Here is an 18,531-nt window from a genome sequence, read left to right on the forward strand (position 1 = left end):
ATAAGTAACTGTTATATAAATGGTTAACAATATTATTAAAGCCACATTATTCTGGTGACAGCATGGCATTCTCGAAAGGCTTGTTATTTCCTCTTTAGAATATTTACTTAAATTCTTTGAGCCTTAGTTTCAACATCTGTTTGAACTATATAGCAGGAGTCTAACAAGATTGCTAAGCACTCAGCTACTAACCAAACAAAAGGTTGTGTGTTTGAACCCATCCATGGGTCCCTCGATAGAAAGGCATAGTGATCTGCTTCTAAAAGTTCACAACCATGAAAACCCTAGGGAGCACAGTTCTACTCTGAAACACATGGGGTCACCATGAGTACTGGTAACAAGATGATTAGGGATTAAATGAAATTGTCTAGTATTCTTTTTCTCATCACTGCCTAAGTAGTAGGTGCTATTTGCCTCACCCCAATATAACCCATCACACCTGGTTGTGCAGTGCTTAAAGTGCTAGCCTGCTAACCAAATACCATGCTGCCAGAGAAAGATGAGACAGTGTGTTTCCTAAAGATCTACAGTCTTGGAAGCCCTACTCTGTTGTACTCTGTTCTATAGGGTCCTCTGGCCACACAGTGCCTAAGGCATTTGACTGCTAACCAGAAGGTTGGCAGTTCAAATTCCTCAGGCACTCTGTGGAAGGAAGACTGGGCAATCTACTTCCATAAAGATTCACTGATTTGGAAACCCAACGGGGATCAAGTGTGAGTCAGAATCTACTCCGTGGCAGTGGGTTAAGTTTGGTTTTTTTATAGGGAAGCTATGAGTTGGAATCCAACCTGATGGCAGCGGGGATTTGGCTTTCGATACAAAACAAAAATGCTGCCCTTTCTACATAATGCCTATATAAAATTTTAAAAGCTGTACTTTACTGGATTCTAGCACACTTCATTCTTTTTCTGGGTAGCCAAAGCATGCTTTCAAAACTTTTCTGGTTTTATTATAAGAATCTTTCCTTCCACACCATTTAAGTGTTACCTAAGAACAATTCATCAGCGATCCCATCTTGTTTTTTACATCATTGTGTATCAGTGATTAAAACTTTATGCATGATTAATATTTCGGAAAGTTCTGATGGCTGGTCTTCCAGTTCTAGGATTTATCTTCCGAGCAGTAAGTCGCACTGTCAAAACAATGTTGGCAGCATTTTGTGACTTAACCAGGCCCAGGCTTGCTGTAGCTACAGGCTGAATTACAACGCCATAGGCAACCTAGGTGTCACAGCAGTCTACTTTCACCAGAAAGGCAGGTAGGTATCAAGCAAGAGCCTGGAAGCAAAGCTAGGTACCATAACTTGTCCCATTTAATTTACATCAAGTAGGGGTACAGGGGCCTCTAAGGGTTTCTGGATCTGGATTTAACACTCTTCACTTGAGCACCTCCTCAAATTTCAGCCCCGGGCTACTGACTTGCAAATACCCTCTCGCGTGTGCTTCCACGAGCACGAGTTACAAAATGATTGCATCCGCAGGGTTGAAATGCCCGGGAACCCGCGGAGCACCGATTGGAGGATGAGAGCACTCGATCCAATCGGCACTCGCCGCGTCCAGGACATTTTTAGTGACTAGAGAAGCATGTTCCTGACTCTGCGGAACCCACCCTTATTCCGCACCTCTCGTGCCAGGAGTGGAGAGCGCCTGCGCCAGAGGTAACACCCACCCCCACCCCACCCCCCACGAAATCGACGGGGCCAGAGGTACGCTGGGAAAAGGGCCGGAGCTTGACGAGAGGGTTGGGTAGGGGCTGGGGTGGAGTGGGGGAGAAGGCTGAGAGGCTGCGCATGCGCGCGGGGACACATAGGCGGAAGTGGCGCGGGGCCGCGGGTGATGGGAGCACTTGTGGAGGAGGCTGCTGCAGCGGAGGAAAGGGCAGGAGTAGGAGAGGAGGAGGAGGTGATGGCGACAGACCTGGGGAGTGGGAGATTCCCCATCTGGCTGAGGCGCTACCTGGGCTGGGGCCACTCTTCCAGGTGACCCACCGGTTGTGGGGTGGGCGTGCACCCCGGGGCCCTTCGTTGTGGTTGGGACCCGGGCACTCTTGCCCCCCAAAACCCTTGAACCTGCCCATCTTCGCCATTCCTAACCAGCTTGAGGGGAGCGAATGTGGTAGGCATGAATGGAGGAAGCTGCTTCCTTTTATAAAGAACGAAAGCCTGTTGGCAGGGTGTCCAGGAGTTTCTGCTCATCCTCGCCTCGGTTCCTCTCAGGCGACACTTCCCTTAGACCCCCAGTTTTGGACTTGCAGGGATTAGAACCACCTCCAGCGGAGTCTTTTAAGCGTTCTCTGAGCCCTGAAGAACTGTCAATCGACTGGAATACCCCAAACTGCGTTTTTACTTAAGAATTACTTCCGGGTTTGTGTTCAATAAGGGCACTCAACTGGGCTGTACTCTGCTGTCCATTTGACTTTCAGTGAAAGGTGATTATTCTTGTCTGGTTATTAAATTTATGTCATAAATATCCATTAGAAGTTATGGCAATCCAAAACCAAACTCATTGCCGTGGAATTGATTCCTACTCTGGCGACCCGTGAGGACAGAGTAGGTTTCCAAGGCTGTAGTCTTTATGGAAGTAGATTGCCCCATTTTTCTCCTGCCCCTGCCAGGGGATTGGCAACATTTTGATTAACAGCTGAGCGTAACCACTGCGGCACCAAGTTCTTCAGAAGATCTGTAGCTAGCTCCAGTTCTTTGCAGCTGAATACTTTTTCCCCATGGTTTTTTTTTTTTTTTTTCTTTTAAAAGAGCATTGAAAATAGAAGACGGAATGAGTTGTTGTCCCAACAGATTTTTTTTTTTTCTTTAGTGTTGAACATACGCATTTCTTTTACATAGGCATGTTTAGCATTTCAGACAGCTAGAATTATTTTTTTAATTAAACGTTTTCATAAGTGGATTAGGATAATGTGGAACTGGGAAGAGAGAAAACAAGTGCTTAAAGACAATTTTTGTTGTTAGGTGCTGTCAAATGGGTTCTGAGTCATAACAAGTATAACAGAACCAATCTTTGCCAGTCTTGTATCATAGTCATGGTCATTGCTATGTTTGAGCCCATTGTTGGAGCTGCTGTGTCAGCTCATTCATTGAGCGTCTTCCTTTTTTCCACTGATCCCTCTACCAAGCATGATGTGCTTCTTCAGGGACTGCCCTTGTGATAACATGACCAAAGTACATGAGACAAAATCTTGCCAGCCTTCCATTTAAGGAGAATTTTGGCTGTACTTCTTCCAAGACAGATTTGTTGTTCTTCATGCAGTCCATATTCAATATTCTTTGCCAACACCATAATTAAACTGCATCAATTTTTCAGTCTTCTTTATTCATTGTCCTGCTTTCACATACTTACGAGGCAAATTGAAAGTACCATGACTTGCATCAAGCCTTAGTCATCAAATTGACATCTTTGCTTTTCAAGATTTCCTAAGTTTTTTTTTCCCCCCAGTGCAGTATGTCATTTGACTTCCTGACTACCCCTTCCAAGTAAATGAAACCCCTGACGAGTTCTATATTCTCTGTCATGATGTTAAGGAGCTCTGGTGGCATAATGGTTAAAACATTTGCCTGCTAACCAAAAAGTCAGTAGTTTGAACCCACCACCCTTTCCATGGGAGAAAGATGAGGCAGTCTGTTTCTGTAAAGATTTACAGCCTTGGAAACCCTGTGGAGCAGCTCTATTCTGTCCTATAGGGTCACCATTAGTTGTGATAGACCCGATGGCAGTGGTTTTTTTTTTTTTTTTTTTTGGTATGACTTTGCTTTTTGGTTCAGTTGTGAGGATGTTTGTTTTCTTTATGTTGAGGTATAATCCATACTGAAGACTGTAGTCTTTGATGTTCATCAGTAAGTATTTCAAGTCCTCTTCACTTTCAGCAAGCAAAATTGTGTCATCTGCATATTGCAGGTTAATTTAGATAGTGCTATTTGAACATAATTTCTTAAGATATATATTATATCCTAATTTTAGTTTTCATTTTAAAAAATAAAAGTTCAAAGATTAGCACACAGTATCTCAAACTTTGTAATGAAGTGTGTAAATGAGGCAGAATCTTGCTTTTCTGTATTATAATCATCCTCCAAAGGTCATAATTAATAACCAAAGTCCATTTAACCAAGATATAATGGCAAGAGTCTTCTTTAAAGACTGAATGTCACAAAATATGATATCACATTTTTTTCAGGTAACTCAACGTTGTATTTTCCTCATATTCTGCCTTTTGGTAATAAGGGACTTTTGTCCTAAAGATTGGAAAAGAGTAGACTAAGAAATTAACTGAAATCATTTTGACTTCATCAAGTCATTGTAAATCAACATCATCACTAGTTATAATTTTTAAATGTTCACTGTGCTAGAAATGCTACCTTTTTCTTACATAAGTTATTACTGCCTTCGAGGAACAAAGTTAACTAACTATGTAGGCTTTAGGAAAAGGCATCAGGCAAATTATGGAGCTCTGGTAGCATAATGACTAAGGCACTTGACTGCTAACCAGAAGGCTGGTGGTTCAAACCCACCAGCCACTCCTCGGAAGGAAGGTTGGGCAATCTACTTCTGTAGAGATACCACTTCGGAAACCCAAGGAGGGGTCGCTATGAGTCTGGTCCACTTGATGGCAATAAGTTTGGTTTCGTTTTTAAATACTTTAAAGGTTACTGTGAACTTTTAAAAGGAACTCTGGTGGTGCAGTGGTTAAGGCATTTGGCTGCTTACCAAAAGGTCATTGGTTTGAACCTGTCAGCTGCATTGTGGAAGAAAGATGAGGCAGTCTGCTTCCATGAAGATTAACAGCCTTGGAACCCCGATGGGGGTTGCTGTGAGTCAGAATTTACTCAGTTTGGTTTGGTTTTGGTGAATTTTTAAAAGCACAGGAAAAAAAAATGTTGCTTATTTAATTTGAAAACTATATTCTACACTTGATTTTTTTTTTCCTGCAATAACAAGTTTCTTTAGATGATAGTTAGTACTAGACTTAATACTTGAAATGGAAGGGATATAGCAAACATTAGAGATCACAAGTTATGGAGAATCAGAGGTTGCAGTGTCTTCTTATAATCAGTCACATAATCTGACCATGATAGAAAAAAGGTATGTTCTAATTAATAAAATAAAACTGCATTCTAATTTGAAGGCTCTTAAGGACAGATTTTGTGGTACTGCTGCCTCAAGTAAGCAAAAAATAGATTTATTTCTGTTTATTTCAGATGCTTTGTGGGGAATCTCAGTAGAGATGTCAGTATTTTGGCAGAGATGTCCTATAGATGATAGTGCTGGAGGGTTTTAATTCTGCATGTCTGGCATAGGATTTCCAATAGGTGTGTGAGAAGTAGCAGAATGTTGGAAAGGAGCAGAATAATGTTGATTAAATGATGTTTAACCTAGAACATCATGATAGGAAGATGGCATCATCTCTTCCCTTAAGGAATTCATAAGCTTGTAGGAGAAGTACAAATGAAAATAAAAAATATCATTATGATTTAGATATTGGTTAAATATATATATATAATATGTATATGTATATAATATATATAATATATATATTATATATATATAATATATGTATTTTATATATATGTATATTATATATATAATATATATATATATAATATATATATAAAATCCAGGTGGTACAAGTGGTTAATGTACTTGGCTACTAAGCAGAAGCTTGAGGGTTCGACTGTACCCACAGGCACCTTGGAAGAAAGACCTGGTGATCAGCCTCTGAAAAACCAGCCACTGGAAGTCCTATTGAGCACTGTTCTCCGACGCACGTGAGGTTGCCATGGGTCAGAATCAACTCGACAGCAGCTGGTTGAATAATTTCCTATGAGAGTCTTGTTGTTGTTGTTGTTGTTACTTGCCGTCGAGTCGACCCCGACTCATAGCGGACCCCTCCTTGGGTTTCTGAGGCAGTATCACTACGGAAGTAGGATTGCCCAACCTTCCTTCCGAGGAGTGGCTGGTGGGTTTGAACCACCAGCCTTCTGGTTAGCAGTCAAGTGCCTTAGGCACTATGCTACCGGAGCTCCTATGAGAGTCTAGGGGATTGCATAAAGGGTATAGGGACAATAGCCTCCTCTGACGTCCTTTAACTTCTAGAGGTAGAGACAATCACCATCAACATTGACAGCCCAAGGCTGGTTCCTGTGATGCCAGACATGCTGCCACCCTCCATCCTTTTCACCAACCCTCTCTTCCGTGGCACTCACTACTACTATGCTGGGTTTGATAGTTATTGCAATGGCTACCCAGAACTCACAGACAATACTCATGATTACGGGATTTATTAGGAAAGTAACAGGTTCAGGTTCAGGAATGCTCAGGATATAATTCTTCAGTCAGGACATGCCCTCAGGCATGCCTTTCTTTGGCCCTCAGCCACTTAGCCTCTGCCATGCTTGGATAAGTGATTCAAAGTTCTTTTAGCTCTGCCCATAGGTGCATCTAGGTGCACCTCACTGTACCAGCAAACCTCCTGCCCAAAGGCACTCAATTTTTTTGCTCCATGGCATGGCAAGCCCAGCACTCGGTACCATGCTGGTCTCTCGGTTCTGCTGCCTTTTACTGCTGCCTTTGCTGCCACTGTTTTTTCCGCCAGTCTCTCTCAATGGTACCTCTGTCATCCCAGCACAGGAATCCTGTGTCTAAGGATGTGCTCCACTCTCTGTTCTTCTCTATCTTGATGCCAGTGAGTTCCCCCCCTTTCTCAGAAAACCTAAACTCACTGCCATTGAGTTGATTCCCACTCATAGCCACCCCCATTGGGTTTCCAAGACTGTAAATCTTTACAGAAGCATACTGCCTCATCTTTCTTCCACAGAGTGGCTGATAGGTTTGAACCACTGACCTTTTTGTTAGCAGCCAAATGCCGTAACCACTACACCACCAGAGCTCCTTTTTCTGCCTCTAGGAGGGCTTATTTTAAGCCTAGCAGAATGACAAAACTGACCAATCCCCTCATTAGGGTTCCATATGCCTTATGTGCATGGTCCTACATCCACAAGGGTACCATCTACTTTATTTACTTTACCAACAAGCTACTCAGTCCTCTTGGTAGGCCACAAACAACTTACATTTGCATAGTTCCAGCCAGTAATCTGGTGGGAACCACAAAGTCCATGGCTAGAAGAGCCATCCCAAGTAATTCACTGCATCACAGGGATCAACCAGTTTTTAGCGTAAGGGTTTTAAGCAGGTGTGCCACATGGTCAGAACTTTTGTTGAGCCAGATGAAAGATGGGTCAGGAAGGAGAGAAGAGATGATAGGTAGGTGAGTCTAGTAATCTAGGCACGAGAAAATGGGTGCTTGACAGTAGGGTCAGAAACAGATTATAGGACTGGATGTAGAATCAGCAGGAATCTTGGCGAAATATAGAAAGTGACAGAAGGGAAAGAGTATAAGATAGCACTCAGACTTTCAGTTTTTGTGTCTGAGTTTAAAAGTGTATACCATTAAATGAGATTGGGAATATAGGAAGAAGAATAGGTTTGAAAACATAGATCTGGATCTCGGAAATCTTAGTTGGAAATCCATATTTATATTCCCAAGTTCAAAATGGTTAAATAATTTGTGTAAGACTTCTTAGTTAATAGGTAACAAAGCCAGATCTTGAACACAGATCTGTCAGAATTCCAAAGCAGGGGGAAAGCACTGTGCTAAACTGCTTTCTCGTAATATCACCTGTAAGTTTATTGAGTCATTGCAACATGCCAAGCATTGTGCAAAATCACAAACATTACCTTATTTGAAGATGGTAGGCTTGGAAAGGGTTACCTGGTAGAGAAATTTTTTTGATACCAATAAAAGTAAAAAAGAGAAACCTTCCAGAACTTTTATTTACTCTCTATGTATATATAAATATATTATCATTATTTATATTTTTGACCTAACCTCTGTTTTCTATAAGATTTGCAATTTTGCCCACAAAGATTACACCAGTGCCACAGTATCTTTGAAAAATTATATCCAAGCAGAGGGTGACTGGTTGCAAGCTGAGGCATATGGGCATTCAGAGAAAGAACCCATTGATTTAGTTTGTCTGAATATAGGGTGCAGAGTTTATGTTAGATGTGAATAACACCTTTCAAATTCTCTTTTCTGGTGCCTAAGGCATTTGACTACTAACCAGAAGGCTGGTGGTTCAAAGCCACCAGCCACTCCTTGGAAGGAAGATTGGGCAATCTACTTCTGTAGAGATATGGCCTCAGAAACCCAAGGAGGGGTTGCTGTGAGTTGGACTCAACAGCAGTGAGTTTGGTTTGGTTTTGGTTTAGTAGAATCAGGGAGGGTGTCACAAACGAAGAGACATTAAAGCTGGTCTTTAAAACCTGATCTAGAAAAGGAAGACATTAAGCCGAAGCAACATCATGAGCAAAAGGCAAAGGTGGCACAAATGGTTAAGCACTCGACCACTAGCCAAAGGGTGGAGGTTCGAACCCACCCAGAGGCACCTTGGGAGACAGGTCTAGTGATCTGCTTCTGAAAGGTCATAGCCTTGAGTACCCTGTGATGCATAGTTGGACTCTGGCAACTAACAACAGCAACAATTTTGCACGTGGCTTTAAAAGAAAATCAAATTTCAAGAGTACTTACAAGATGACTTTACTCAGAGATGAGAATGATCAAAACAGAATGTGATAAATAAGGACAGTGTATAAAGGAAGAAACAGACAAAAGGAAAATAAGAGAGTAAAACTACAAATTTTCTGTTTAGAAACATGGCAGATACCCTGTAAAACAATATATATTTTTTGTTGCTTGAGTATTATTTGTTATAAGTTTTATTTAGAATCTTGACCCTAAATTTGAATTATTGAAGAGGCCCTAATTAATCTCTGTCAATCAGCAAATTTGAAGTGATCATAAAGAAGTTGATTCTAAGCCATTTAAACCATCATAACACAGTAGCTGTTAATGAGATTTCCATAGGAAATCTTACAGTCAAAACTCTTTATCTATCTTCAGCTGTTAGCTAGAGCCCAAATTTTGGCTCTCAAACCAAAATCAAACTCACTGCCGTTGAGTCGGATCCAACTCATGGCAACCCTTCCTTGGGTTTCCAAGGCAGTATAACTATGGAAGTAGATTGCCCAACTTCATAGGTTTATTCTCTTCTTTAATTGTCATAATTCTTCAGTCTGTCTTCAACCTTTGCATGGAATTCTTTTTTAGGTTTATATAAATCAAAGAAAAATTGATAATTTTCTGTCATCCCATGATAATTTTTTTTTTTCAGAAACTGGCAAAGAATGACAAGTTTGTTTGTTTTTAAATAATGCCAAAGATTTTATTAAATTAAAATTATTTTGTCCAAAGAAAGAAAACTTTTAAGAGATGTTAATTACTAAAGCATATTAGTATTTAAAGGGCATCAATTGCTCTTTACTACAATTAAAGATCAACTTTAATGTTGAAATATATAAAAATTATATATTTACTACATATAAAGAACAAATATATAAAAATTATATATTTACTACATATAAAGAACAAAAGGAGCTCTGGTAGCATAGTGGCTAAGACACTTGCCTGCTAACCAGATGGCTGGCAGTGCAAACCCACCAGCCACTCCTCGGAAGGAAGGTTGGGCAATCCTACTTCCGTAGTGATACTGCCTCGGAAACCCAAGGAGGGGTCGCTATGAGTCGGGGCCGACTCGACGGCACATAACAACAACAACAACAAAGAACAAAGGCATATTTACTTCTTTGAAATATGAAATACCAGATTAGCTTTTGGTTTGTTGCTATAGAAATAAGAGTGGTATATACTTAGTGATTTATTAGTCTTAATGAGGTAAAGGTAAATAGTTTGAGAGTAGGCATATTATTTTTGGTTGGTTAAAAGCTAGAATATCTTAATATCTCGAGAGAATGAAATTTATCTGTGTAATTTTAAATTGTGATTTGGAATATTATTTGGAGTGTACAATTTCACTTTGTGATCTGAATATTTTGCTTTACTTGCTTATTTCCTTCTCTAGGACGTGAGTCAGCAAGCAAAAGAAAGACCAAACAAAACAGAGGAAATCAACAAAGATAACCTTGGAAGCACTGAATGCAGCAAAATACAAACAATGGATTTCAAGTACAACAACTCCAGGAAATATATTTCTATCACTGTCCCTTCCAAAACCCAAACAATGTCACCACACATCAAGTCAATAGATGACATCATGGTACTTGGCATAAATCTCAGCAGATTTAACAAACTTACTCAGTTTTTTATATGTGTTGCTGGAGTTTTTGTATTTTACCTAATTTATGGATATTTACAGGTAAAAAAAAAAAAAGTCATTTGTTTGTAATATGTTATTTATTTGTATACTTGAGGTCACTCTTGGCCAGATTTTAAGCACCTCTTGATAGTTTTGCCAAGAGGTTTTACTTTATATAGTGCAGTTTATAAATTATTATTTTTTTTAATATGAAAGAAAAAGACTTCTTAAAAGTAAGTTTACTAAAAACAGAAACAAAATTTCAGAGTTCTGTATTTTTATTTTAAGTGTGTATGGGGGGAGCAGGATCTTTATTTTGAAAAATTAGAATTATGAAAATAAAAATTTTAATATATTTAACATAGTTTAGGTAATATTGAAACTTTGTGTTAATTTTTAAAAGAAATTTAAAAGCAGGAATGACTTAAGTATTCATAAGTATTGTAGAACATAATTTTCTAATAAAATTGAATGACAGCATAAAAAGTCTTATTCCAGTTCACAACTGATTTTTGGATCTCAATAATAAAAGGTCATTTTTTAAAATATATCAGAGTATTTAATATTTTTCCTAGGGTGTCTCTTTAATCCTATTACATTCAAATCATTTTTTTTTTTAAATTTTTTTTTTTGATGCTGCTATTGTGTTCTCTTTCCTGTTGGTTTTCTAACTTTGCCAGAGCTTATTTTTCTGTAATTTTTGTCTATGCAAAACATTTCTTAAATTGCAACAGTTTGTGTCACACTTGCATGGCATTGTGGGATAGTTGCATACTTTTGACTAGCAGCAAAGTTCTGACTTTCAAAGACAGGCTACTTGGATAAAGATCCGTGCTTGTATAAACAGAAATGAGTGAATAGGGGCTCATTTTATTAATGGCCAATTCATTAATAATTATTTTTAGCTCATACTAACTTTACTTTTAATGAAACTTCTTAAGAAAAGGGAACTTTTGTACTTCAAGAAAAAGAAAATAATGTATTCTGTTAAAACACAGATTCTACTTCAGGTATTCTTTGGTATTAATACATTTAGAGTTGTCTTAGAAATTACTCTTTTTCATTGCCTTACAGAGATTAAATATGAAATGTTTAAGTATCAATAAAATTGAAGGCAGAATTATGACTATGTATTAGCGGGAGCTCTGGTAGCGTAGTGCCTAAGGCACTTGACTGCTAACCAGAAGGCTGGCGGTTCAAACCCATCAGTCACTCCTTGGAAGGAAGATTGGGGAATCTACTTCCGTAGTGATACTGCCTCGGAAACCCAAGGAGGGGTCGCTATGAGTTGGGTCTGACTCGATGGCGCATAACTACAACAACATTAGCTTGCAAAAATTCTATAGAGCATCAGGGTAAAACAAATAAAAGCATGAATTAAAAATGTTTATAGTAATAACTAATTTCCTCTTTAAAAGATGATATAAAAATTGAAGTATCACAATAAATGACAATTAGAAAATAATTTGAAAAAATAATAGTTGAAATAGCTTGTTGAAAAACATGTATTTCCTTCTAAAAACCATTGTTAATAGATAGCTTGGCACCAGAGTGTAATTGTAAAAGAAAAGGAGTTGAAAATTTATCCTACAAATTTCACTTTTTTTTTCTCTATTTGATTAATGATTGCTAATTAGTATATACACAAAAATTTATATAAATCTTTAAAAATTATATAAATCATCAGCAATTATTTTTGTAAACATTGCCAGTTTCACTTGTGAAAACTGACATTCCTACTAACTCTTACATATTAAAATAGTTTAAAGAAAGTAACTTTGTTCGTTAATAAGTTACATCTATCTAATGGGGAGCTCTGGTGACATAGTGCCTAAGGCATTTGACTGCTAACCAGAAGGCTGGCTGTTCAAACACACCAGCCACTCTTCGGAAAGAAGATTGGGCAGTCTACTTCTGTAGTGATACTGCCTCGGAAACCCAAGGAGGGGTCGCTACAAGTCTGATCTGACTCAATGGCAATGAGTTTGGTTTTTCTTTATAATGGGACGTTTACCTCAGTGCCTGAATGCTAGACCTGTTGTAAAACCTGTGAAACTGAAACCTGTGTTAGATGGAAAGCTGTCAGAAAAGGAAAACTCAAATATTTTCCATGAATAGAGAACAATAGAAAAGTGGTAAGATTGTACCCTGTGAAAGGCAGATAATTTGAAAGATCCAGAAAAATAAAGCAGTCTCATCAAGTTCCAGCTGTCACCATTTTTATTGCATTTTTATACTGAATATGTAGTAGACTCACTTGCACATAAAATTTAAGAATTTGGGGAATTACATAGCACCTTACATGTACAAAATCTAGTTCAAGGTCTATTTAGAGGCTAAGTTTATTTTTCTTTGAAAATAAATTTATCTAAAAATGTCATCTCTGAAACTTTTAAATACAGTTGCTATATATGTAGGTAAGACAAATTGAGAAGTTTGAATTCCATTTCTAGTTTCCATCGAGTCGAGTCCTACTCATGTCTGCCCCATAAGTGTCAGACTATTATTATTAACAATTAATATAACTTACTTCAAAGTATAACATGATGTTTAGCCAGATTAACTGTTCTTTTCATGAGAAGTGTTAATATAATTGATGTTGTTGTTGTTGTTGTTATGTGCTGTCAAGTCAGCCCCAACTCATAGTGACCCCTCCTTGGGTCCAAGGTGGTATCAGTATGGAAGTAGATTGCCCAACCTTCCTTTCGAGGAGTGGCTGGTGAGTTTGAACCACCAGCCTTCTGGTTAGCAGTCAAGTGCCTTAGGCACTATGCTGCCAGAGCTCCTATATATAATTGATAGCATTCAAAAATACCCTCAGTTATCAATTTGAACTGGTTATTTTATTTAGGAAAACAAGCTTCGGGTGATAGACTTCTAATGAAATGTTTTTTAGATAGTGAGTTCTTGAACCAGCTACCTTTCTCATTGCTTTGGGCAGCTCTTTCCATTTTGGTCTTTTGAAAAAAGTGTAGAATAGTATTGCTTCAAAGCTATTCCTGCTGCTTTTTATTTTTCTGCATTTCTGATTTTCTGTAGCTGAGTATCATAGGGAACTGGCTTGAAAACTGTGAGGTAGTTGTACTCTGCACACACACAGTCACCATGACTCAGAATCCACTTGACAGGACCTAACAACATCGAGTATCTTTAGAGAGGGGCTCTACCTTCTGTTATCTCTCTGAAGCTTGGTGCTTTGTTTTCATGTTGGGGTGCAGGTTCAGGGGTCTCTTTAAACTTGTGTATAGAAATTTACTATTGTGGGAAAAATGGACTTCCTCTTGAACTTAACAGTATTCATGTATCTTTTGACAGGAATTAATATTTTCAGTGGAGGGTTTAAAGTCCTATGGCTGGTACCTTACATTAGTGCAGTTTGGGTTTTACTCCATATTCGGCCTAATAGAACTTCAGCTTATTCAGGACAAAAGGAGAAGGTATGTGGTTTGTATTTGTATTTTGATAGTTCAGTTCACTAGTAGTAGTACACTCTTTTATTTTTTTTAAATTAATGTTGTGGCATACAGAGTCTGTTACACATATAATTTACATTTCTCATCAAAATATATTTAATACCTAGGAATTTTTATTAGAGTAGACTTATTAAAAATATTAACTGTTGTATTTATATACTGAAAACAGTGACATGTCTCTAGGTATAATATTACCAAAGAATGAATAATATAGTTAAGCTCAATTTATAGTAAGATATATCTTCTTGAAACATGAAAATACTTCAATGTATATATCTGTTTTTATAAATTGTACCAAAAATAAGTGTAATTATTTAGAGTTTTGTAATGCTTCTAACGCTAGGGTAATGAAATGAGAGATTAGCCTTTGTTTTTATAGTTGTTTTTAAAATGGATAGTTCATATTTTATTTCGTAGGATATATTCCAACTAATTATTTTCTAATATGTCATGTTTGTGATGTACAGTAGTTATTCTTAAATATTAAGGGAACACATTTAATAGCATTTCTTTTCATCAAAATGAAAAGAGCTTGTTTATTGATATCTTTTAAATTAACAACCATCTAGATTTAATTGGTATTTAGTTGCAAACTATGGAGCTTCTGACTTGTTCTAAGCTAAAAGTCTGAAAAGTCAGTCTGTGGGGAAAAAAAAATTATGGCAGCACCACAGATGATTATCAAGTTCACTTTGGCTTTATATAAACCTAAAAAAATAATTGAACATCTTGAAATATTTTTAATGGAGTATAGAATAATGTGTAATAACAAACATAGTCTGTGATTATAAAGGGAAGGTGGTAAGATACTTAAATATAAAATATTTTGGGGAATGTTAAGAAATGTGGTTGTCCTGTCATATCACATCTTAATATGTAAATATTTCATGTATTGAGTAGTTTAATTGTAATATGTAGCTCTAATACCAAGATTCTGTTTTCATTGATATAAATGCTTAATTTGTTAATGAAAATAAACTTTTTTTCACAGCTACTATATATATATATATATATATATATGTATATATATATTTAACTTGAAATGGTTTCGATGTATCTGTTATGAAGATAATGGTGAAATTTTAAATATTTAAACCTGTAACACCAGGGTCTCTTCATGGGTCTAAATTTTACCTCCCAATCTCTCTTTATTGCCAATAAAGTATTATAGTAGTGATAGAAATGTTTGCATATGAGGTTATCTTCATGAGTTTCATGCTATGAAATTCTACAGGATTTAGCTATAAGTGGTAGAATAGGAGGTAATTAAATATATCCACCAAGTCTAATAAGTAAGGAAAGGTAAAGATTCATTGCCTGTTGCAAACTGGGGCTCTGACTTGTTCTAAGCTAAAAGTCTGAAAAGTCAGTCTGTGGGAACAAAATATGGTAGCACCACAGATGAGTATCAAATTACCTAAAAAAAGAATTGAAGGCTAGAGAATTATGACAGTTCTCTAGAGAATTATGACAATAGAACAAACCTATGAAGTAAAAAGTAATACAGTGATAATTAATCTTCTATTAAATTTCAGAAAGAAACACCTCCTTATCAGGTAACCAAATGAGATGAGGAAAAGGCCCAAACCCTATTTTTCTCAACTTTTAAACCACATGGCCATACATACTTAAAAATAAAAAAATAATAATTTAAGTGTAATTGAAGACTTATAATAATGATAAATATAATTATGAATCTAAACCTTTTCATTCCAAGGCACATTAAAAACCTTTTTAAAAAAGTCTTTGAATCATGTTACACATGGGGTCCCCATGAGTCAGAATCAACTCAGTGGCAACTAACAACAAGAAGTAATGAAAATAGTCCTAATCACATAATCTCATTTCTGCATTCATTTGTTAAAGTAGCACTGCTCTTTGGAGTTTTAGTTAGCTGAAGTTTTTGCATAGTTTCTTTCTTCTTATATTCATATGAATAATGGAGTAGCTGAAGGGCATATAGGATTCAGAGGCAGAAAACACGGGTTTGGGTCTTGGTACTTACCCTCTCATTAGCTCTGTCAAGACCCTAGAGGAGTTTCTTCAGTTTTTCAACTCTGAGTTTTATTTTGAGGATCAAATATGATAATGTGATAAAGCACCGTTGTAAACACATTCTAAACTGTAATATCCCGAATACACTGGTATTTTTCATCAAAGATTACCTTGCAACTTTATTGTAAATTACTTTATGTGAGTTTTTAATAAAGAAGATCTTTCAAATTGCTTTTGAAGGGAATTTTCCCACCATTTCTATAGATGTAAGCAATTGGAGTATTAAGTAAAATGGAAACAAAGAAAATCCTGCAAGTGAGTTAATGAAATCTAACTTACTGGTTTTATCAATAAGAAAACAAAGACCTAAAATAGTGCTGAGAGTTTCATGAGCTCATATGGCAAGATGCTTTCAGAATTGGAACCTTTTGAATTTAGGTCTTCTGAGTTTTAGGCTGTTTTTCTTTTTCTAACCAGTTGTTGAGTTGAATCTGATTCATGGCAAACCCATATTTGTCAGAGTAGAACTGTGTTCCATAGAGTTTTTGGTGGCTGATTTACAGAGGTGGATTGTCACCATTTCTGCTGAGGTGCCTCTGGGTGGACTTGAACCTCCAGCCTTTTGGTTTGCAGCCGAGTGCATTAACCAAATGATCATTCCTTGTGATTTTTCTGACTTGAATTTTTATTTATGATCAGAGCTCTGGTAATATAGTGGTTGAAGCATTTGGCTGCTAACCAAAACATCAGACATCCTAACCCACCAGCTGCTCCATGGGAGAAAGATGAGGCAGTCTGTTTCAGTAAAGATTCACAGCCTTGGAAACCCTGTGGGGGTTGCTATGAGTCAGAACCAACTCAATGGCAGTAGGTTTTTTTGATCACTATTTGTAAATATATATAAATACTATGAGGAAATTTGACCACTGACATATATCATGACCTAGGAAAGTAGTACAATCCTCCTACACCTACAATATACCACAGAGGGTTAAACCCCATAGACAGTGTCCAAATGTGTTAGTATGCACTGATGCATGCAGGCATGCCAAACTTGGATTTTAAGTGTAGTCTACTGTATTAGCAGTTGAATAGGAAAGGCCACAAGTAAATGGTGCATCCTAAGTGAATTTTTTCAGTAAATTGTTTTGCCTTCTGTCTGGCCCTATAAAGGATATGGAGAAATATGGTCATCTTGATTTAAGCATTAGCACAAACCCCAAAATGGAAATTAGATCTAAATGTACAACATAATTAGATTATGTGAATAGTGCTTCATTGCATTCATCATACCAGTGTTCAGGATTATTATTGTAGACCACTAAATAGCCGGTCAAGGTGAGCATATGATCACAATAATAGCTCAAAATCCTGAAGATGCCAATTAAGAATCTCCTTTAGGAACTCCAGATAGGTAGAAGATATGGGAACCTGAGAAGAGTCATTCCTCATCATTGATCTTCCAGAATACAGAGTTGGTGTATTAACTGGTAATACAAATCTTAAGTAGGCTTTTAAACCACAGTTACTTTTTCTAGAGAAATTCTGCTCTGATTATTCTAGCAGGATGAACAGATGGATTTATGGATTTTTCCTAATGCTGGATGGAAACATTAGGAAACAGAACAACAATTTCCAAGTTAAAAATTAATCAAGGTGCCTTTTACAATCATAGGAGCCAATATTTATAAAATTCAACTCTTTTTTCTCCTTGAATTTGTCAAGATCATTTTTATTTGCAGCTAGAAGTGCTGTGATTTTGTTTTTGTCTTTTAAATCTTTTATCAACATTTGTTCCTTCAGGGAGAATCAAGTAACTCTTTCTAATATATCACTTTTCACACAATTGAGGTTTCTTATTTATGACAGATTAAAAGAAAATAAATTATTTTTTAGCAACACTTTTTTATAATACATTTAAATTATGTCATAACTTTAACAATAGTGATACGCTTAGCAATATTTCTAGAAACATTATCCAGAAATTAGGAAAGTAATTAGAAATTTACACATTGTAAACACATGATCTTAAAATAGTATGAATTGGGTCCCGAATGAAGATTTTAAAAATTGTCTTTTACAGAATACCAGGAAAAACCTACATGATAATAGCTTTTCTAACTGTGGGTACTATGGGGTTATCAAACACTTCCTTGGGCTACCTGAATTATCCTACCCAAGTCATCTTCAAGTGCTGCAAATTGATTCCTGTTATGCTAGGAGGAGTTTTTATTCAAGGTATTGTAATGATATATTTTCATACTGTTTGAAACTGTTAGGATCTGTTATGGCATCTAGCATTAGGAAAAACATTAAACTTTTGATCAATAATTTTAATGAATATTCTTGATATAAAAATTCCCAGTAGTGTCTTATAAAAATAAGATTATTTATACAGTGATACTTCTGTGATATGCATTAGTATCTGAAAGTAATAATTAAAGTCATAAATAATAACAATATCTTATTGGTTTATTCTTTTAATCTAGGAATCTACTACTTTTCTGAAAAATAATGCATTCGCATTTTGAAGGTGCACCTCAGAAGTACCTAGGAAGTCCTTTTTTCAATTCTTCCTTCTACTCTTTAGGGCTCCTCCATTATAAAAATGGACAATTTCCATTTTGAAGTAAAGGTTTACCTGAGCAGAGCTGCTTTATTACCAAAGTTGCTGGCTTATTGACTTCTTAGAGCCCAGCTAAGTGACAAGCTATGTGGAAATTTGAGTAAAAGAGAAGATAATGATAGTGACAAGTTTGGAACACCTCTTGTTGTTCATAGTAACCATCGTGGGGAATATTCATGTGTTGGTAATTGAGTGTTTCTGTGTTACTAAAGTTCTTA

At 36.8% G+C, this 18,531-nt stretch overlaps 1 protein-coding gene across 1 annotated transcript in view; it reads left to right on the plus strand.

The window, feature by feature from the left end:
• The first annotated feature begins 1,835 nt into the window (after window positions 1–1,835).
• Window positions 1,836–18,531, plus strand: part of SLC35B3 (solute carrier family 35 member B3) — a 30,856-nt gene continuing 14,160 nt past the window's right edge. The window contains exons 1-4 of the mRNA XM_042780218.1: window positions 1,836–1,901; window positions 9,986–10,279; window positions 13,535–13,656; window positions 17,771–17,925. Coding sequence (XP_042636152.1) covers window positions 1,836–1,901; window positions 9,986–10,279; window positions 13,535–13,656; window positions 17,771–17,925 — 637 coding nt within the window. The remainder of the gene's footprint in view (window positions 1,902–9,985; window positions 10,280–13,534; window positions 13,657–17,770; window positions 17,926–18,531) is intronic.

This window comes from Orycteropus afer, unplaced genomic scaffold, assembly GCF_000298275.1.
Source record: "Orycteropus afer afer isolate SDZICR_OR568_19922 unplaced genomic scaffold, OryAfe1.0 scaffold00027, whole genome shotgun sequence".
NCBI classification, from domain to species: Eukaryota; Metazoa; Chordata; class Mammalia; order Tubulidentata; family Orycteropodidae; genus Orycteropus; species Orycteropus afer.